The 22,535-nt window shown below is 42.2% G+C and overlaps 1 protein-coding gene across 3 annotated transcripts in view; it reads right to left on the bottom strand.

Moving 5' to 3' along the window:
- klf12b (Kruppel like factor 12b) overlaps positions 1-22,535 on the bottom strand; it is a 27,864-nt gene extending 5,329 nt beyond the window's left edge. The window contains exons 1-2 of one of the 3 annotated variants that reach the window (XM_010790644.1): positions 22,390-22,535; positions 7,485-7,567 (exon numbers count right to left, since the gene is read on the bottom strand). In XM_010790644.1, the coding sequence (XP_010788946.1) occupies positions 7,485-7,567; positions 22,390-22,483 (177 nt within the window). In that variant the 5' untranslated portion in view covers positions 22,484-22,535. Of the gene's footprint in view, positions 1-7,484; positions 7,568-18,131; positions 18,236-22,143; positions 22,339-22,389 lie in introns of those variants that run through there. The other 2 variants (XM_010790645.1, XM_010790646.1) reach the window with 2 other exon arrangements.

Below are 22,535 nucleotides of genomic sequence, written 5' to 3'. Positions count from 1 at the left end.
GGAACCTGACACTTAAGTTGCACGTGCATTGGTGTGATTACGGAGCCAGACAGCGATGTACGTTTACTCGCGTGCGCGGTGCACCGTGTGTTTGTTTTACAAAAAATGGCGAAGCAAATTAAGTTGTTTGACTGTGGGTTAAAAAGTTCGGCCAGCCCGTCAACATCTCAAACGAATGTTCAAAGTGATTCAACTGATGAAGCGTAAGGTAAACCCGAACAAAAAGCAAAGAGAAATGTTGTCCATTCACTTCCGGTAAAAGTTCCTTCAAAATAAGAGTCCCGATCTTATTACTACCAAAATAAAAGTGCAAAAAGAAACTTTACCATAGGAAAATATTGGCATACAATGATAATCACTTCTATAAAAAGGTAACAAATGTTAAATATAGTTAGAAATATTAAAGGTAATTTACAGCATTAATAATTAATATCTAATTCTTAGCTGTGAATGGTTTTCATTTATTTAACATTTGAAATGTATTAGTCTGGCCAATCCAAGACTTCAATGCTGAAGGGCCAATGGATCTATGGTGGGGATCAGCACAAAGGTCAAGAAAACCCAAATTTGAAAGGGAGACAACGGATGACCAAGAAACTAGTGCCTTGCTCAATTCATTTGTGAGGGATCTGTGAAGAACATGACAACAGCTGCACTACTGGTATTTTGTATACCAGCGTGAGGGTGGACAAGTTTACTACCACTTAAGTTTCAAATAATTGTGTTAATTACTTATGTTAAAGCATTTGAACATTATTTTGTGTCACATGTTCATTATTAAGTTGATGTATAACTGTATAGTATCTTAATTATTTAAAATATAAGGTGACTAAAAATGGCAACCGTATTTTCAGTTTTGGCAACCAAAAGCTGATTCCCTGGCAACCACTTTTCAAAGTTAGCGTTGAGCCCTACGGTAACACTTTATATTAAGGTACACAAATTCACCATCAACTATTTCTTAAATAAAATGCATATTAGCAGTATATATATATATATATATTCTACATGACCATATTCTCCCAGTACTAGGCCATTAGTTGAGAGTTTTTCCTCAATAACCCTCTAATTAGGGCTTATTTGTTGCAAGTAAGGAAGTTGTTGTACATGAGTTTTGGTCTTAATATGCTCTGCTCAATATGGGCCTAATAAGGCAGTAGTACCACACAAATAGGGAACATTTTCTTAGATATAAATAACTAATTTTGAGTTATTTAGACACAATTAACACTTATAGTTTAATCTTGTTACATAAGAATAGATCATATTTGTTAAGTGTTATTATGGGAGAATTACTATTCTTGTGGTACTACTGCCTTATTAGGCCCATATTGAGCAGAGCATATTAAGACCAAAAGTGATTTACAACAACTTCCTTACTTGCAACAAATAAGCACTAATTAGAGGGTTATTGAGGAAAAACTCTCAACTAATGGCTTATTACTTGTAGAATATGGTCATGTAGAATAAGGCATTAATAAGTGTTTTATAATGACTAATAAAGAGCCAATATACTGCTAATATGCATGTTAATTAACAACTAGTTGATGGTTAATTTGTGTACCTTAATATAAAAGTCTTACCCATATTACTACTGTTGTAACAATTCTCTCTTTAATAAGTCAGGCCAGAAAGTGATATGTTAATGAATTCACTTGAATGATAATTATTTTTGTACAAGTATTGAGCTTCAGAAACCATAATGCTGCCTGCTAGTGATATGTTAGAAAGGTATGTGAAGTGACTTTTATTGAGAAAAGAGCAATTAATATCCTCATGTTCATTCAAGCATTCAACTCCTTCTTGGTTATGATGATGTCACTCACAGATGAAACGCAGGAGGAGTAGTGTCTCTCACACTCGCCTCCGCTCATCGTCTACTTTCTGTCTTTCTTTTCTCTTGGCGTGGGTTTCTCTATCTCTCTCCCTCCCTCTCCATCTCTTTCTGTTCCTCCTGTTTTCCATCACTCCCACAGAAAAATCAGCTCTCTTGGCTCCCCTTATATCTCTCCTAAATCTCCTTTGTGACGGTGGAAAAACATCATATGGGCTCAATTTCCTGACCGTCTCCCTGTCTCTCACTGATGGGCCTCCTAAGGCCAACGCTGGTGGCTCAGAGTATCCCTCAGCACATCTTTCACCTAACACCAAGCAGACTGAAACACAACCGCCCCATCTGTCTGCACAAGTTTCAGGAAACTGTTTACTTGGAAAAGATAATGAAAAACATAGACAGTAGAAAGACAACACTATGCTACTAGTTGTGTTTTTCCAAACTCTTTCATATCATAATGGTTGTTGTCAGAATGAACCATTTAAGATGTGCTTGTGCAGATCTAGACTCACTATTTTATTTGGGACGGGTCCTAGAGAGTGTGGTGTTGATCCTCACACTGGAGCCTTTCAGAGGCTGAGTCACAGCTTAGGCCATCAGGCAGTGAGTACATCCAGGACTTTTTACTAATCATACAGGAAAAGCTTATTAAACTAAAGGGAACAACTTGAAACCACATAGCAGATATGAAAAATGTTCCATGGATTTTCATCCACACTTTTGTTTTTTGAGACTCACATTTCTTTCCGCTTATGTAATGCTGGCTGAGAGTGGATCTGTGGTGAGTTACGAACCTTTCTGTGTGGTGTGTGTGAGTGTGTTATTTTATGTAGTAGCCTGCTATTTTTACTCCAGACTTGTATACTCGTTTTTGGCCTAAAGGAAATGTTTCGACCCCATGAATCAAAAAGTGCTTCTCCCTTTGTAACTCCTCCTCAGTTGGAAAACAAACCCTACCCCATAAAATATGCCCTCGGATGACATTTGGACATTTAGGGTTCAGCTCAGGGTCAGCCGTGTCAAGGTTAGAGTTCACAGTGCATAATACCACCCACAATGCTATTTGTTTTACATACCATGAGAATTTAAACCGTCTTAAGTATCACAACTGAACAAAGCTAATTAACTCCAGTGTGAAACTTGGATAAGATGTTTATTAATGTTCGTGAGCAGGGCCGCCCTCCCTACAGGCCAATCACGCAGGCTGCATGGGGCCCCGCCTTGCGCAGGGGGCCCCGCCCAGAGGGCCTCAGCTCCTGTGCGCAGTTCTCCGCTCAGTTCTCCGCTCAGTTCTCCGCGCACCCCCCGCAAGAGTGAGAGAGAGGTGACAAGGGGAGCACGTCTGTAACCCGACACCGTTGCAATGAATCGACATCTGACCAATCACGCCTTTGATACGGCCACTAGTGCAGGTGAAAAGACAGTTTCAGTCCGGCGCAAGCAAGAGGGGAAAAAAACTAAACATGAAGAAATTAGAGCATAACTCGAAGGTGGGTTATTGTATGAGTCAAATGTACAACTTGCGAATGTTGTATAAGTCAAATTGCCAATTGCCATATTAAAACATCAGCTGCAATTCACGACATGAAGAAGGCAGTCTCTGCATAGCATATAGGCTAATGGAGATGCAGTTATTTCCAGCATTCTTTATTTACCATTCATTCAAGTATTTTATGCCTTTTATCTGCTAATGTACAGGAGGAAGAGTGATAAACTGTCTGTCTAGTTGGCTTACATAACAGTTCAAGTTTACAGCCTAAAAAACATGGAGCATTTTTTCCCCTTTTATTCATTTGTATGTCAATTTGCACATGTCATGGTGATGCTCAGCCTCTCCCCTTAACTCCTAACAGTCATCATCATGTCAACCACAACACAGAGAAATACTGATAGAAATGTGTGTGTAGTTGTTGATACATTGCTGACAGAGGGAACTACATTTGAATACAGATTTAAGAAATATCAGTTTTTGAGCATGTAATAAGCATGTTTTGTCTTGACTATATTACAACTATATTATAATAATATAATATAGTATTTATATTATTGAATTGATTATAATTATGATTATTAGTAGAAGTAGTTTATTTGCATTAATTAAATTTTATACTCTATGTCCCCCTACAAAATACTCTGATCAATGGTTTGTAAACATAAAATATAACAGTAAAAGGATGGTTTAGTCTATTCCTTTATGAGCAAAAAAATCTATCTATCTAATTGCTCATTTGATATTTATTGCTACCTCCTTTCAAAGGTATGAAGGAGAAATATTTCAAAAGATATATCACTTAATTAAAAATAAAATGCATGTTGTGATGTCAAATGTGGCTCTACATCTCATGCATCAACTCCCGCATCAACTCAACATGTAGCCTTTCTTGACAGACCCTCAGGCCATCATCCAGCTGCTTTAGCACGGGTCTCTCTGTGTTTGCATGCTCCTATAGGATGTGAGTGTCACGGACCGCCTGGAGCTAAACTGCCTCAAGGCTTTGAAGTCATTACATCTATTGAGGCTGATCTCAGTGTAGAAATCTTGTCTTTCGTACTAAGTGCTCTTAGAGTGTGTAGTTGGCTTTGAATTTCTGCAGGATTGCCAGTTCTCCCTATAACAGGAAAGAGAGGAACTGAAAAAAAGATATTTGTGCCAATCACAAGTGGAGTCTGAATGCTGTTTAGTACTATTTTATGATTAACAAAAGAGATATGTTGTTGCAATTCTAAAATGTGATTGGCTAAGCCATGTTTGAAGCTATTCTGTTTACATTTTTGTGACAGCATCTTGCATGGTTTTAACGCTATAGTGGTGAAAAAAATCTGTCCACTGATAGAAAAATAACTGAAAACTGCTTCTGTGGTACTTCCTGCAACAGAAAGGGTCTCAGGACAACAGTTTGCATGATGACACATATACAAGTCAAAGCAATATCTTCTTGCTGTCACGACTGGTAATAAGGCACACAGAAATGTCATCATGAGTGGCATACTATTGTAATGCAGCAAACAGTCAGCTACAAATAACAGACTGTTAGCTGAGAGGTGCAAAAACACATTATAGAATAACCCAACAGTGTCTTGCAGTTGTTATTATTGGCACCTAGGCCTACTTGATTGAGAATAATTGAGTATAAGACATCAAGCGTGTGATGCAGTTGTTACTGAAGGTTAAAGGACATTATATTCTTATTGTCAGGTTCAAATGTTTATTTTGTTACTGAGGCATGTTTTCCTGCTTTAATGTTCAAAAAGGCCTTTATTTTTCTCCTACTGCTACAGCACACCCCAGTCTGCTCTGATTGGTTAGCTGTTCAGCTCTGATGTGATTGGTCAACCGCTTGGAGATGTCCCGCCTCTTAGCCATCACAATGTTATGGAGCGTTAGCCAATAGCCACAATTTAGTCACCATCTGATAGCATTGATGGAAAAATGAAGACTAGGAGTAAGGCTGTTTGCTCCTGAAAATGCAACTACTTTACTGTAATGTTAGCTTGTCACTCCAATGAAGCAGTGGAGACACATCGAAACATCAATTCTCTATTGTAGTTTATTTTGAGCAACACAGGCTGTGTTCAATTAATTTGAACAAATGTTATGTTAGTTTGATTCTTTCTTTGAAAAAGTGACAGCCCTAATACCCAACCAATAATAAGTGGCAAAGCACTCGAGAGGACTGAATTTAACTTTGCATTCGCATATAAAGGAATGTGCTATGTCATTATTCAAAAGTGTTAGGCTCACTTTGATTGTAGCCTTTCTGTTTGATGGAGTAGTTTATGACAACCTGTTCAACTTAGGCAAATCCTGTGTTGCTCCTGTGTAAAAAGGAGAACTTATGTGGAAAGGTCAAAACAACAGAGAGTATAGTGTTACAAAAAACTGAAATTTGATTTCGGTTCTCAGGAACATCTCAACCAGCCCAAATGGAAAGCTGTAGCCGCCCCCTTCTCTCATTCTGACAGATACAAACACATGCATACACTCAAACCTACACATCCTCACACACGCTGACACACACATACAGATATGCTCGACCCGCCTGCCTCTGTCCTCATGCCATTGTCTTTATTAGGGGATACTGGTTAGCGGGGCAGATTTTCCAGCCTCTTGCTGGCGAATTGTCTAACAAGGCAGACCATTTCCAGCAAGCCCTTGGCCCCCCGCCACCCAAATGAAGACCACATTTCTGCAGCAGCCTAAACTGTCTGTCTGTGAGTCTGGAGTAAAGGGAAGCAAAGAGTGTTAGGGGAAGATTGGATCTCGGTGCACTTCAAAGCTGTGTGGGCTGCACTGCTCACATCCTGTCTTTGACTGACATCACTGCACGTATGGAGATAGACTTCAAAACCCCAGGTAATAGGTAGCATTTCGGGAGCACAGCTCTCAAACCCTTGAGCCACAGCTGAGAGCGGGACACCCAGAATGTGACCACCTGCTGCCTCTTGTCAAAACCTCAGACGTGGAGAGACAGATCTGATTCTTATCAATACAAAGCACCTACACAGCCAAACAATTCTCCACTGAGGAAGCCTGATGGGCTATCAGCAGCTGGTATTTCCCTCATCCATCATCGGATTATGCTCTCTGTTTCGTCTCAACAGAAGAAGAAAAAATGTTGCTCCTCTGCCACCGAATGCTCTTGGTGATATATTAGGAGGCAGGAAATTATTGATATGTTATGAGTGGAAATCAATAATATCACAACACTAATTCATCATGATTACAAATATTAAGTGGCCTGCACACACTGCACACAGAGCTGTGGCAGCGACACAAAGCCCGTTGTAACCTAGCAACAGCTTCTCCATAACAAGACCACTTTATTTCTAGGTATGTTGGACGAGAGAGCACTGGTACTGTATGTGGGCCCTTGAAACCTTGCATGAGGTGAATGCATTAGTGCTAACATGGTCAATTAGCAAAATCCATTCGAACATAAAACTCGAAAATTACATAAAAATTGTGAATATTTAAGAAAATAAATTCAAAGACTTAACATTTCTGGTTCATATTCACATCGCACAGAATTTTTGTGATGACATTTAACTTCCCCCCTGTGATAAATGCACATTAAGATATAGACACAGATGTGACAATGTTAAAGAGTAAAGGCATGCATGGGGTAGTGTAGAAAAAAGCTTTGATAAGTGTTTGCCGAGAAAGAGTATTTTGTTGCATCTGTCTTGTGTTTGTGTGAGCAAGATAAATTAATCATGTGTGTTTGTGAGAAGGAAGGGAAGGGAAATTGAGAGACGTTAGGAGCAGGAACACACAGAGATGGATACGATTTAGATTTTCCCATGTGACCCTCCTCCCCGGAGCAGTGACTACATATGTGCAATCACCCCCAGCCAGCACGGACTCCCTGCTGGCCCCCGTCATCGCAGACCCAAAAAAGGATGGTGATCTGTGATAATTGTGAAGGGGAGAAGACCCAAGTGCATTCCTGCTCCAGCTGTGGCTCTCCTCCTCTTCTCCTCTTCCTGCTTACTACCATGCTCTCCGACCACTCCTCTTAGCCCCCACACTCACTCTCTCACTCACTTAGGCCTGGGAGTAATTATGAACCCATTGCCAGGAGGAGGAAAGACGGAAAGGAAAGCAGAAAAAAAAAAAAAGGAATTGTCTGGAAAACAACTGCTCTCTTACCCCTTGTTCCGAGTCCAGGGGCTCAGATTTGACTCGCACTGCAGGCATTCCGTCAAGCATTAACATCCTGTTTCTTAGGCTGCCTGCAAAAGGAAACAGAGGAGGTGTAAGACGGGTGTTTTAGCATGACTAAGCAGGTCCCACACTCAGTTATTCACACATGGACATCTATGATGTTGTGCCTACACCCACGGAGAGAAAAACACATTTTAAATAGACACAATTCATATTTCAAAAACCATCAGAAGCTGATGGGAAAAACATGCTCACAAACTGTGTAAACTCAGTCAATGCACAGCATGATTCAGTCTTCTCTGTAAAAACAAAAATTAAATTGCCTGGTGGGCTGCAGCAGGACTAATAACACTTTTATAATGCTGTCTATTTATAATGCTGACTAAAATCCTCTTAACACTTCAGTGGATTACAAATATTTACTTTGATATATAGTTACTCAACAGCACAGCCACACAACATGTTCTCCTTAACCATTGACATAAAAAACAATAATTGATACTTGGAAATAAAAATGTTACACGTTAACCCCAGGGATTATATATTTCTTTGGAGAACTACATTTACATACAAACACACACAAAACACACTTATTGGTACATCTATACATCCATCCTTCCCTCTGCAACCTCTGAACACTGTGCCTATGCAAAGGAGGCAGCAGTGCCCGTCTCCTCAGCTCCGTGCTGTGGCTTTAAGAGGGATACTCGGATGGAGCCAATGACAACAATGCATGTTCCGTATCCCTCAGTCGGGGCCGACCTGAGGTAACCTTTTCTCTTATTATTTTAGCAGCAGTGCATGGAGGAATGTAAGCAAGGCAAATAGTCTCTAAACATCTCTATTACTCTGCACTGCTGGCACCAGCAGCAGGATGTGTGGCCCAATCCTGGAAACTAGCAGCACCACAGCCACCATGACCATTCTTGTGCGGGAAAAAAAAATCACAAATTACTCTTTTTCCATCAAACTGTACTAATCATCTGAGTATCCGTGAGGCCTGGTGAATTATCATGATTTTTCATCCACACAAGATAGAGAATATTTTTTTTGTGATTTTATTAATAAAATTGTCACCAGACTAAGGGACAGTTTCATCCCACAGGCCATACGACACACATGAACTTTTGAAAAAACATCCATAAAATTCATCTGTTTGCAGCTTATATATATCAATATTCCAATTACTTTTATATAGACTATTCTGCACTATTTCTATTATATTCTATTTTATTTTATTTACTTGCACTATTTATCTGTTTTATTGTATTGGACTGTTGGAAGAGCCTTTGACCTAAGGTTTTCATTGGCATAACTACACTGTAGCTATGTACAAATGACAATAAAAGCCTTGAACCCTAATTGCATGAAAAAAACAATTTAAAATCACATATTGTTCCACTACCTCGATTCTCAAGCAAAAGGCTAATCCTGACTGTTTGTGTGCGAGGGAGGCAGAGAAAGAGGGAGGATTTACTCTCTCAATCTGCAACCCCCCAGATCTCTCCTCTCAGGTCTAAGTCCCTCAGGTACCCTGGCTGTGCTGATATTGTATTGTTGTCCAGGATGTCCTTCGGCTCCAGGTCTTGGTAGGCCCAGATAGTGTTGCCATAGTAACAGCTGGGGCGGGTGGAGCTGCAGCTTCAGTCCAGCCTCAAGCCATGTGGTGAGGAGAAGAAATGAGAGGAGGCAGAAAGTGAGGTTTGTTTTCCTCAAGCTGACCATCATTCTGCCAGAGAAAAATTCTCCCTCTCAGAATTCTTTTAATGTTTTTACAAAAAGGAGTTATCAGTTAAAATCAATATTTTTCTCACGGGGTTAATTTCACTTTGGCACAACGTTCTTTTGGAGCCTCACAAAAAGTTTACCTCATTCAAACTTATTTGTTGTTTCTGCTTAATGTGCACACTCCCTTCAAATTAAATCATAACACGTCAACGTTGCACGCAGCGGCACATTCAGAATCGCTCATTTCTGAAAGCAACAACCTTTCCCAAGGTGTCCATTTAATCCAGTGGTGTGTGATCACCTTCTTAAGGAACTGGCCTGCAGAAAGCCATTCATTGGAAATCAATGGCCATTGCATATATGTGCTTGTGACTGTAATGACCAAAGAGCTAACAGCAGAGAGAGACCTAACACTGAGTAATGAGCCCACAGAGGGGCTCAGCATGTCAAACAGGTCATGTCGAAACACTTCAACCAAAGTCATGTGTCAACTGCTTTTGTGTCCATGAAAGGAACATGTCTGCCAGTTCGTATTTCATGGTCTCAAATTAAAATGATAACAATATGGACAAAGATTTAGTTTGAAATGAAGAGGTAATAAACCAATGTGTAACCTCTATCACTAAATATGTTCTGCTGTCGGCAGGCTTAGGCGACCAGCAGTGTGCTGTCCATCAGGAGCCTCTGTGTGTGGGAAATGGAGAGAGGGAGGGGGTTAGAGGGAAACTGGGTAGATTAAGATCACCTTTCCATTTGCTGCACTCTGAAATGAAATGGCCATCCCAGGTGTGTGGGGGAGTTGGATGGAGAGAGGAGGGCAGTGGAGTGTTGAAGCATCTAATTTCTCTCTCCTGCCTGCCCTCCCATCCCCACCGAAATCCCTATAATGAAAAAATATATAGGTAAAGGGAGCAGGTGACAATTGGGGCTAGTTCTAACAGGAAAAATGTTCGAAATATACAAATGTCAGTGTCTGCTGCTCTTTCCGCTTTTCTGTGTGTGCTTATTGTGTGTCTGCAAATACATTTGAAAGTATGAACTGAAACTCCAATCCACATATATGACCTCGAGGTCCACAATCTCCAAGTTCCCAGATGGCTACCGTAGCTGTGCTGATGGAGACGATAGCAACTATCTAGAGAAGGATAGAGCCTGGGCAAACCAACCCTGAATAGACTAGATGGATCAATTGACGTGGCAAAGCTCTCTCAAACAAATGTTGACCTCATACACGAGTGACATCATCCACGCTGACACACACATGTTATGAGGGGTCCAAACACATGTGCCACATTAACTCAAAATATCTCAAAGGAAAACATGTAAAACATACCAGTCGGTGAGAGCATGTTTAACTTTATCTCAGCATATGCGACTGTGAATAAAGATACTGCATAACACAGCAAGAAAGACATGTATGTAAAAGAGAAAGTTAAGCTTGAACAAACTCATAAAATCAGATTTAGTATCTGGCTGTGTACCATCCCAGCTTTCTGTCTCATCCCTCTCTCTCACTTATGTGCACACACACACACACACACACACACACACACACACACACACACACACACACACACACACACACACACACACACACACACACACACCCTGACACACACCCTGACACACACTGTAACAGACGGGCCCCTCCAATGCTTTGTTCCCATGTCGAGCGCCCAGAGCAACTGGGTGCATCTGTGTCACAGAGGCTGGACCTGCTGCCACGGGCTGGGATGGAAGAAGGATGGAAAAGGAAGAGGGGAAGTGAAGGGAGCAATGAATTATGGGAGAAACATGAGGAAGTGTTAGGGAAGGTGATAGCAAGAGAAGTGAGTGAGGGTGGGGGCTCTTAAAGAGCACATAGTTGCTGGCAGGAGCAGCGGTTAGGGAAACAACTAAGGGGAGTTGAAGAGGTTGAAGAGGGGGGAAGGGTGTTTAGTGGGGAGGAGGAGGCAGAGAAGCGAGAGAGGGTAGAGAGGGGATATGGACCGCCGCCAAGGCCCGGTCGAGCACAAAGCACACGGTGCAAGAATGCCAACAGACCCCCTCCCACCCGGTTCTCTAGCAAAAAGAAGAGAGGGGAAAAAAAGGAAAGCTATGGAAGGAAACTGCAAGGAAATACTTCAAAATGTTGAGAATCAGAAACGAATTACAGTATCTAGTGCTGTGAGGGCAAATGCATAAAATGGACAGAGCTTTTGAAGATGTGAGATGAGCATTTCCTGTGTTTGGCCAGTGTTTTGTGCCGCTGGCCTCTTTGCTGCGGCTCACTTCCCTCTTCTGTGCCCCTGGACACCCCGATGTGACACACTGGCCTGATAACCAGCCTATAACTGCTAACTCACCAGCACACTCCTCCCCTTCCTCCCCTTCCTCTCTTTGAACTCACTCAGTGAAGCAACTTTTAAAAAAGTACTGAAAGCTAACCACCTTCGCAAAATGCGAAGAAATCACTTGCTAAAAAAAGGTTGGGTGAGCGACCCTTTGTAGACCCTTGAAAATAAAAGTCTAGAAATTAAACATTGATCTTGTTTGCTGTGTAGACACAATAGAGCCACAGCTTCACAGCTGATTTTCGATCTCAATCTGCTTCACGTTAAGCTGTGTGTGTTCATGACCTCATCTTGTTGGCCTCATTCTGTTCTTGAGAGCTCATTCAAATAGTTCCCTGCAGAGTTACTGCTTAAACAGTAACTGCACGCAGGCAAATAGCAGCGGCTAATAACGGCGAGTGGTCAACTACTCAAGACTTGAACCGTTAACCAATCGAGGTCAGTGCTGCCGTATAACGAAAAGGCATTAACTACATTTGAAATGTTTTAGCAGAGTCTGTGTTTAAGACATCTGTTTCACTGTAAAAAATATTGTGCTGTAGAAAACTGCCTTTAAAAAAACAGTATTTAATGTTAATGACGGTAGAAAGAATAACATTTACAACTTTTTCTGACCTTTCACCTGCTTTAACAAAAATCCTTTAGCAATTGATTTCTTTATACTGTATAATTAAGGCAGTGGCTAATTGACAGTGTAAGAAAGTTGTTAGTAACTCAAAGTGGCCTAACCTAGATGGCATTTTAGATTGTCGATATATACATATATCCTTTTCATCATCACCATCATTAGCGATGCTTTTTCTCCTCACAAGATGTAAAGTGGAGTTACTCTTTAAGACTGGCAACTCCTACTTAGTGTGTTATCCCTCTGTTCAGACAAAATCTTAAGATAAGCTCTAAAATTCCCTACATTTGAGTGCTTATATTAATTTACTTTTACAGAAATGTAGTATTGTATTTCTACAAAGTTATATAACATTTGATTCTGTATTTAACCTTTGGTGACATCATTAGGTCTTGTCTTCCCAGACATGACAAAACACCCCCCACAGCCACAGAAGACACATCACACATGTTTTTGCGGGCAGAGAGCTTCCTATGATGAGTTACCTGACCTTTATCTTCTGCTGGAGTTTCCCTGTAAGACTTTCTAAACCGTGCATACCAGGTACAGTAAACAGTCATGATGCTATTTGTAAAGTCTGTGTAAGGTGGGGATGTGTGTTTCCCCTCAGACTTCACTCCTGGATGTACTGAGATGGACATAGTCTTTTTTTCTCTCTAATAATTCCTGGCACTCCGTGAATGGTCTCAGAATTTCCATTTCATAAGCCGTGTTTTCCTTGGCAGAAGCAGCAAGCGAAGTCTTTTGGATGCTTCTGGGACATTTTTGAACAGGGCTCAAGAGCGCAGAGTGCTGCTACCTCGCATGCTCATAGAAGCATGGACTTCTCTAACAAGCACAATGGCATCAAACCACCACAGCTACCCTTTGAAAAAAAGAGGAAAAAAGTTCCCTTTAGGGTTAAAAACCCCTTAGAGTGGCACTCAACTGATGCAATTTAACTCGAAACACCCTGCCCTTTTCCTCTGGGAATAAATCAGTTCCACAGAGGCAAGACAATGCGTTCTTCATGAGCACAGTTGTTATTATTAAACAGAAAACACTTGCATAGGATGCTTTCCTCTCCAGGACATTCGGCCAAACTTTGGGAGCTTATCAGGTCCCATCAATTCAAACTGAATGTCCTTCTCTATCTGTCTGAGGCTATCCTGGCTTCACCATGTTATTGAATTTGATGTGACGTACATGAATAACTGGGCTCCTACAAATGCAGACTGCAATTCAAAAAAACATCTAATGGTTCCATTTTAATGTCACAAAACTTGACGGCTAGATAGACACATTCAAGAGGATGATTATATTTAAAAGAGGCCACCACTAGCAGTAAAATAATATAAGACCCATCACTTTATGGAAGTGCTTTCATAAAGAGAAAAAGAGTGAATGATCGTCATGCTTGAAAAAAAGAGGAAATAGACTGTGACAGCCCCAGAGATGAAACCATTTGCCCACTGAATACTAACGGCTAAAAGTTCGGATTGATCCATACATCAGAATAAAAATCAACCGCCATCGTAGTAAGTAAGTAAGCTTTGAGAAAAAACAACTCAAAAACTGCAAATGTGTGACCCTGTATAAAGAAACTGGCACAGATCAGGCCACCTCCACATTACAGGTGCTTGCTTTTATGGTGGTAAATAATCTATGTTATAGTGGACAGCAAATTATTCTAAATGTGTGCAACGCAGAGTGGGTTGCTAAGCCTGGGTTCAGGGGGTTTGAATCAGCAACTATATGTAGAAAAAGAGCTCAGCAACAAGTGCCAACACTTTTAATCCCTGCACAATGACCTCATTATGTAAGTTCCTGTACACATCTCAGACAAAAATGTTCCTTCATTTACAGTATACAGCATAATATAAGGTAAATGATGTGTGTGTGATAAAGAGCAGTGAACTCATGTTATAGGATTAGCCAGAGAGCTGGTACCCATATAAAAACACAGAGAAAACACACACACAAACAACACACATTTGCACACCCACGGAAGTTCCCATATTCTGCCGGATTGCCCTTGGGTCCTTGCTATTTCTGCCAGGGGCAGGGGGATCCTGTGTCAGTAATCCTGTCGGGATGAGGGGGGATGAGGTCGCCGGATGCAGCGCGAGTCAATTGACTTCACCAGCACACACACATACAGAAATATAAATCCAATCATTTGTAGGTAAATGTGTCGGTTTTGTTTACACAGCATAATAAAAGGTGCAGAAAGAGTGTGCACAGACATGCATCCAAAAACATTAAACAATACACACACACTGCCTTATCAGCCCATGCATACTTATTACTGCCAGTAATAATACTCTAACCAGATGTGTTTCTAGTGTCTCTTTAAAAAGGAAACTCAGCAGCTTGAATTTCTGTAAAAACAATCCTTTTTCTCACAGGTTAAAGGGGAAATCCTTAGTGATTTTTTTTTTTTTTTGTCCTTGTAAAAAGCTCCCCACCTACGCGAATATCACCTCCGTCCCTTCTAAGGTCTTGTGAAACTGTAAATGAAGAAGCTACTTATGCTGAAAGGAAACACTCAAAGCGTAAAAAGAAGAGTCAGTCACTGTCTGGTTTTGTCTGTGTCTCCGTCTGTGTGTCAAACGCATTTCTTATAAAGCTGACTTCCTGAGTCCCTGCTCTGTTCTACAATCTGGTTACCACACACTCAGAAACACACACATAGACACACACACACATACACACACACACACACACACACACCTTGTGACCCCTGCCTGCAACCACAATGAACCATATTTATCTTAGGTTAAGAGACAGACTCATACACACACAACTCTGTCTCTCAATACAGCTATGCTTAGGAAGAAAAAGAATATAGATGCCCATTCAACACAAAAAGACACCCACACACACCTACAGCGAGCACACACCAAAAACACACGAATACACACACTCCTCCACAGCGCTCCAGAGAGAGGTAAACAGAAGAGTCTGACATCCTCTTGCATCATGTGCCGCAAATACAGCAGAGAAACAGCTAAACCAGCTGTGACTGTGACAGCTCTAAAGTGAGGTTGCATAGTGAGCTTCGACTTACAAGTCAAAGCAATTTGTGACACCATTCGAGGCAGTTTATGTCCAATTGAAGATCATTTTGATGTGAAAGAATAAGTTCAATATCATGTGCGAGGGGCTGGATTGAGTTGGGCGCTAAAGAAACCACAAATAGAAGCCACAAAACAGCTCCTAAAGAGCCAATACACTGTGAGCTCTTCCTGTTTCAACATAATCGGGTGACCTCCCTAGAACACCCTTCACAAGCAAAGACACACACGCACACACACGCACACACACGCACACACACACAGCTTAGTAAATGCAGTAGGGTCAGTGGCTGTGCATCTAAAATAGCCACTGACACAAAAACCTCACTTGTACCAAAGGAGGGGGAGGTGGAGCCGAGGACAAACGTGTGTAATTGGCGCAGCACTTCAGGAATATACTGCCACATTTTTTTTGCATGATCATAGGGAAGTTCAGACACTGGGGCTATCCTGCATGTGCGTAAGGGAGAGAGGGAGATACAGAGAAAAAGGAGAAATCAATAAAGAATGCACTCAGTGACTCTGTCCTCGTCTCTCTTATTTACTCTCAGTGCACAGGTCCTAGGTCGAGGTGACCACACACAGCAGAGCTTAATAATAATCTCAAACTGACAGGGGTGCATCGGATCAGTCCTGTTTAAAATTCCCAGCAAATAATTGTAAACCAGTTAATACTTTCTTCCAGATGCTTTAATAGCTGCATTTCAATAAAAATACAAAATGGGAAAAAAAACCAATTCTGCATAGTATGTGAAAACATGTAAATGTCGACTTTAATTAAATGTATTATGTCGACAGATTTCACATAATTTGATTAGGTTACTAAAAAGTTTAAATAAAAAAACGAGGTTCAACTTAATATTATTGCTTTCAACTAACCAAATATAGTTATGTGAAATCTGTTGACATATAATAATGAAAGTCTTGTTTTGAGAATAAAACCACATGATGTGAAGGTGTGAGTAACTTAATCATGATTCCTAGTTATTGCTGCAATAAGGCAAAGGTTAGAGCTGCTTTTTGTGTACTGGAGCAGAGGGTCAGAGTGAGGCGCATCTCTTACAGGGAGAAGTGGGATACATTAGGTTAGCATCCTCATGATGACCTGCATCCTTCCCGGTACCACTACGACCACCACCCACCCACCCACACACTCTCTTTTTTGCTCACGTCCCTAAGGGATGGCAGTACACTCCTGCCCTAATGGTTTTTTTTTTGAGTAGGCTACTGCCTTTTATCCCCTTAGGCTCTGATAGTGTATGTGTGTGTGTGCTTGTGTTACAACATGCGTGTCCAAATGAGTGTGTGAGTGAACCCCCTTCCCCCAACATATGGACTGTGTACATACTACTCACAACTGCTTGTCTGCTGAATGCATCACAGCACACTCACTCTCAAAGATCGACCTAGATGTTTTACAATAACTGTACAATGTGCGCATGCAGAGGCACCAATACACTGACTCACCTACAGTATCTACTACAAACAAGTCGCATAGAATAATACCATCTGAAGCCGAGTGTCCTTTTTTGCCATCCCTTGTGATTCGAACAAAGACACACACACACACACACACCACCCCCCCCCACACACACACACACACACACACACACACACACACACACACACACACACACACACACACACACACACACACACACACACACACACACACACACACACACACACACACACACACACACACACACACACACACACACACACTACGCACACAACACACACACACACACACACACACACACACACACACACACACACACACACACACACACTAATAGTCTTGCAGTGTCCTCTTGATGCAGCATCACAGAGTGCTATACCCTATCTAACCTCACTTTGTGCTGACACAGCCAAATCCACCCTAATGTATGCCAAATGGAAACAGAAAATAACGGACCAACCAAAACATTCCAACACACTGACACTTATTACTTCAAATGTGCGCGCAGTTATTTTCGCTCACAGAGTTTTTCCCCTTGGTTTGACCCATTTCAGCTCTCCAACACTACTCAATAAAAGCCAGCAGCTGTGTTTACCTCTATTACTCATCTACTCACGCCTTCGCTTCGATCATTTCTTCTCTATTTTCCAACTGATGCGGTGCCGTGCTGATACCTGGTTGAAGCCGCTAATTAAGAGGAGTTATGGTCCAGAGCTTGAACCTACATTTGTTTGAGTTAAAGCCAAAGATCCTGTGGAATGCCACAGGCACCCCAAATCGACTCCACATGTTGTTTGCATAATTTCCTTGACCTACAGTATAACTGAAAACAAAGTTCACAGTGATCCCTGCAGCATCCGAACGCAGGTCTGCTGAAGCCATCTGCACCGAGGCTTGAGAGAAGCAGCTCCCCAAAGGTTCTGTAAAGGGAAACTCTTAAAAACCAGCTAAAAAAGGGTCCACATCACAAAGTGCTGACTTTGAACACTCTTCCATCCTCTTTTCTTGGCTCCCTTCCCTTTCTCCTTCCCCCCTGATCACCAACCATATTTGGCCAAAGTAAAACACACACTTGTCCGACAGGGGAAATATCAACATAGATAGACAGGCCTTCCATTGACATGCCTTTCCATCCTAGCCATGGAAACATGTCGAGCAACCTTAAAATCTGAGTCGGAGGGGGAATGCTAGACTAAATGAGTCATTTCCAGTAAGCACTGAGTGTGCTACCCCTAGAGATAGTGTCATTACAAGAAAAAAGAAAAATCACTGCGCTTGTCAGGCAGCATCACCTTAAATTCTGCCTCGGTTTGTTGGCAACTTTTCTTTATGTCAAAAGATAAGCTTGGGTGCTCTAGAGAGGTTAAAACAATAATAGGCTCTTAAAAGAATTCCCCAGAGCAACGCAGCAAAATGTAAAATACTCACCGTGATGTTTGACGAGCTGTAATCACGCATTTTCCAATTGTTTTTCGTTCTGTCTGTGTTCAATACTTAGACGAGAAGCTTCAGACGCACGGGCAGTTGCACAATACTTTCCGTACTCTTCTCTCTCTCTCCCTCTCTCTCGTGCACAGTCACAAAACACACATGCTCTAGCACTCCATGTACACCCTTAACTCAATTTTGGTAAACAAACGTGGGCTGGACACTGGGGTCAAAGGTTGAATCCACATGAGAAATCGCAAAGGGAGAGAACATTTTGTCATCTTCTGACATGGTGCAATAACAGCCTTTGGGAGTTCAGCTCACAGCCATCGCCTATTAATATTTGTCTTATTTCACGCACAGGCACTTCAACGTCACTACAAACGCTAACAGAATGGATTACCACCACAATAACTGCAAAAACGTTAAGCTGTTTAACCCTCTCGCTCTATAACCTTTTTGTCCTTATGACTTTTGCTCAGGTACATCTATCAATATACAAAGTCACCCGTCTATTTGGGTGCCGTCTGTCTCACACATTGTATACGCATGCCCTTGACATGCTAGTCTATTGTAAGAGCATTGCAGTGTGTGTCATTGTGCATGTGTTTCAGGGTCTTTGCCTATATAATAGTCTCCTGTGGCTGAAAATCTGTGTTTGACACAACACCAACTCCCTGACCAGAGGCCACAGGATATCCCACAATGCACCTTGAGCACAACCAACCAATAAAACCCAACTCACTCCTCTTTGGCTTCGGCTTACAGTCAGAGACCCAAATGAATCCAGTGCACTGCGGTCTATCTGCAATCAATGACGATACACTCCGTAACACCCACCTGGATCAATGATCCAGCAGTCCGTCAATATGGCAGCAGTTAACCCGGCTGATTAGGGGTAATACAGGGAGTTTTACATCTCCCTGAATAAGACAGTGAGCCTGTATGTTGTTAGATTGCACATACTACAGCGCAGCGCTTCTGCCTGAAAGATTCAATCTGTCAACGCGCGCCCAATTTGTGTGTTGTGATGTGTAGCAGACAGATGATGCCTTTGGTGGGGGAATCCTGCAGCGCAATTAAATGGGCTGGGCAGAGTAGTGTTGATGGACGGATGTAGTCTATCTGTTGGTGATTGGCTTTTTAATTGAGTCCCCCCACCTGCATTGATCTCTATCATAAGCCCTTGGACCGTGTCGGGGGTGGGGGGTTGAGCCATTGACGGAATGAGAGAGACAGTATAGCAGCTTGATGCTGACGGGGGGGAAACTACTTGGTACTACTTTATATTGTTCATGATGAAAACCATATGATTTTTTATATCATTCATAATCATATCAGGATTTCATCAAGTGCATGTTCTTGTGTAGTGATTTTAACCCAGACTATGATCTTCTCCTAACATTTTTTTCGTCATTTTTGTGCGAAAATCCCACTGAATATTCACCAGTGTTAAGCATTTCTTTTACATTACATTACATTCACATGTCATTTGTTAGACGCTTTTTTCCAAAGCGAGTTACATACATGTGGACAATCCCCACAGGAGCAATTTGGGGTGAAGTGTCTTGCCCAGGGACACAACGACATGCTGACTGCAGTGAGACTCGAACTTGCTACCCCTGATTCGAAGTCCATCACACTATCCACTGAGCCACAGGCTCCCTACGTCTTGATATTGTCTGCTGATTGGGGCGTTGCATAAACTTATGCAATACATGGATACAGTTTTTTTTGTTGAGTGCATGGACAACACACTTTTTTGTTCATTATTTTGGAAGAATGTTTTGAATTACTGACCAATTTGACTTATCATGACATAAAGTGAAAGACATTCAAACAGAATATGCCAATTCAAACATTTGAAAAGCCTTTTTCAACTCTTTAAAAAATGCTGTAAGAGGATGACAGCTATATGTTGAAATGACAAAGCACGCTACTTCAAATCACTTAATTCAAAGATTTACTGTTTTTCATTCACTTATTTTCTGACCTAGCCAATGACGTTATTTTTTAAACAAAACTCGATATCCACATCTTCAAAAAGTGAACAGTTGACTGTCATCAGCTAAGTACATCCAGTCAGAACAAACACTTTCTAAGGTCAACAGCTCAGAAGCAAACTATTTGTGAGTTACCACATAAAGACGGTTTCTGTGGCTTTCGTGGTCTTTCAATATACGTTAAATGTACTTTATACCACGACTGATCTAAACAATGCTTTCAGTGAGCAGTGAGAGAAGCTCCTCTGCGGAGAGCCACTGAATCGTTAAGTCACCATAAAGATCCATTAAAGTCAGTTCAGTTTGAAGATTCAGTGTTAAGGATTTGTCCGTACGTGTTCTAAAGACCACTAATGGCAGCTATCTATTGCTGACTGTGACACCTCGACATGTTGGTCAATGTTGCAGAAGTAAGACTGCAGTGTATTCTTCAGCATTGATTTATATCGTGATGAAAATACAATGCAGAATGACATTAATTTCGGGTAATGGCACATTTCAGAGATCCAATATAAATCTTCTTCGCTGCTCACTGACAGCGTAGAGTCTCTTCTGCATGTGTGGTAATATCAGCCTGCTTATTCATGCGCAGGGAGAAGACCTCTTTTGTAAATGGATTTAAGTGTGAGTTTAAATGGGCACTAATCTCACTCTGAACATCCGTGAGCTGCAGGGGGTCTGCTCAACACATACATGACCCAGCCCTCCTCCCTTCTGCCTTTTTTTGGTTGTTGATGAGACCCCCACTTAAAAACGCACACATACACACACCCTACGGCTGTCACACAGTTAAAGGCAAGACAGGGCCTCTCTGCAACGCGGGGGTAAAGTCACAGAGGTCAGCGCTCAGTTTCCACATCAAACCCAGGAGCAGAGGCCAGAGTCTCATCTCCCTCCCACCTTTCTCCCTCCCTCCTTCTCCCTCCGGCCCCCGCCCTCCCCTCCACACACACACACAGACACCCTCCTCCTCCCCCTTGTTGGATGTACAAATGCCTTTGCTGTCAGCTCTGCCCTGGTCCCCTGTAATTGAAAATAACAGCCAAGGGCCAGCCCCCGGCCACTCTCCCCAACCTGGTGGCTCTCTGCCTCTCTGACAGCCACCCATCAATACCAATGACTATTACCCTGGAAGTGAGAGTGCTGCCGATGACATCCAAGACACCACCCCTGCAACACTCCCACACACACACACACACACACACACACACACACACACACACACACACACACACACACACACACACACACACACACACACACACACACACACACACCCCCACACACACACACACACACACACACACACACACCTCCCCCCCAGTGTCCTTCCTCCGCTACCCGAGCCTCCTAATGTTTAACCCGTTGCTAACAGTCTCGTTTCTCTGTCTCTAAGCGGCCACAGTGGGCAAGTAGGCAAACAAGCCTCCCTCTCTCTCTCTCTCTCACACACACACAAACACACACCACAATGCTTCACACAAATGCAACACCCACACATGCACAATTCTCTAAAGGCATGCGCAAAACTCTGACAAGCAGCAAACTTTGTGCTGAGAGAGAGTTTGGTGCTTTGGTCTCACTTTCACACTTACACCAAGGCAGGCAGTATTTCTCTACGATGCTGCTGCTCTGCTCTGCTGATAAGTTATTTCAGAGGTAAATAAGTGATAAATAGGACAACTACATGCAGCTGAAGTCAGGATGCTGATAATGCCCATGGTCACTCAGTGTACAATCACTTTTTTCCCCTCTTTTGTTATGACAGCTGATGATTTTACATTGGGAATAAGTGTTTCAGGTGCAGTCAGCACCATGCAGGGTCTCTTGTTTTCCCCCATTGACAGACACCAAACACAATGCCATAGGTGATCTGAGCTGTCATCTGCTGTGACAGGGAAATGACAGCTGAACGACACGCACTGAACACAAGCACAAAGCCCAGCAACGTGACAAATGAAGCACACAGCAGCAGCCAGCAGAGGAACAGGACGAAAAAATGCACAGACCTTGTCAGAAGCTGCGGAGCCGTGGAGACTGTTTTCCTTTTCTACAATCCTCTCTGTCTCCTATCCTCCTCTCCCTCTCCTCTTCTCTCACTCTGCGTGTATGTACGTGTGTGTGTGACAATGTGTGTGTGAGAGTGTGTGAGTGAGCAGCTCCCTCCCCTTCTGCCTCTCAGCTGCTCAGCTCAGGCAGTTCTCAGGAAATGAATGGGAGCGCACAGAGAACTGTTGTACTTGCAAATGACTTACCCCGAGTCACATGATCCGCTAAATGTAGGGTGGGCCGGTGGGTGGAGGCTTCATAAGCAAAGGGAAGACAATATACTCTAAGCTTTAACAGCATGCATCGAATTACACGGGGCCCCTCCAGGGAGGTTTCCGACGCGTCCGCTCTC

This window comes from Notothenia coriiceps, unplaced genomic scaffold, assembly GCF_000735185.1.
Source record: "Notothenia coriiceps isolate Sejong01 unplaced genomic scaffold, NC01 NC01_scaffold00034474, whole genome shotgun sequence".
Lineage (NCBI taxonomy): Eukaryota > Metazoa > Chordata > Actinopteri > Perciformes > Nototheniidae > Notothenia > Notothenia coriiceps.
This window is presented reverse-complemented; position numbering and strand designations above follow the sequence as displayed.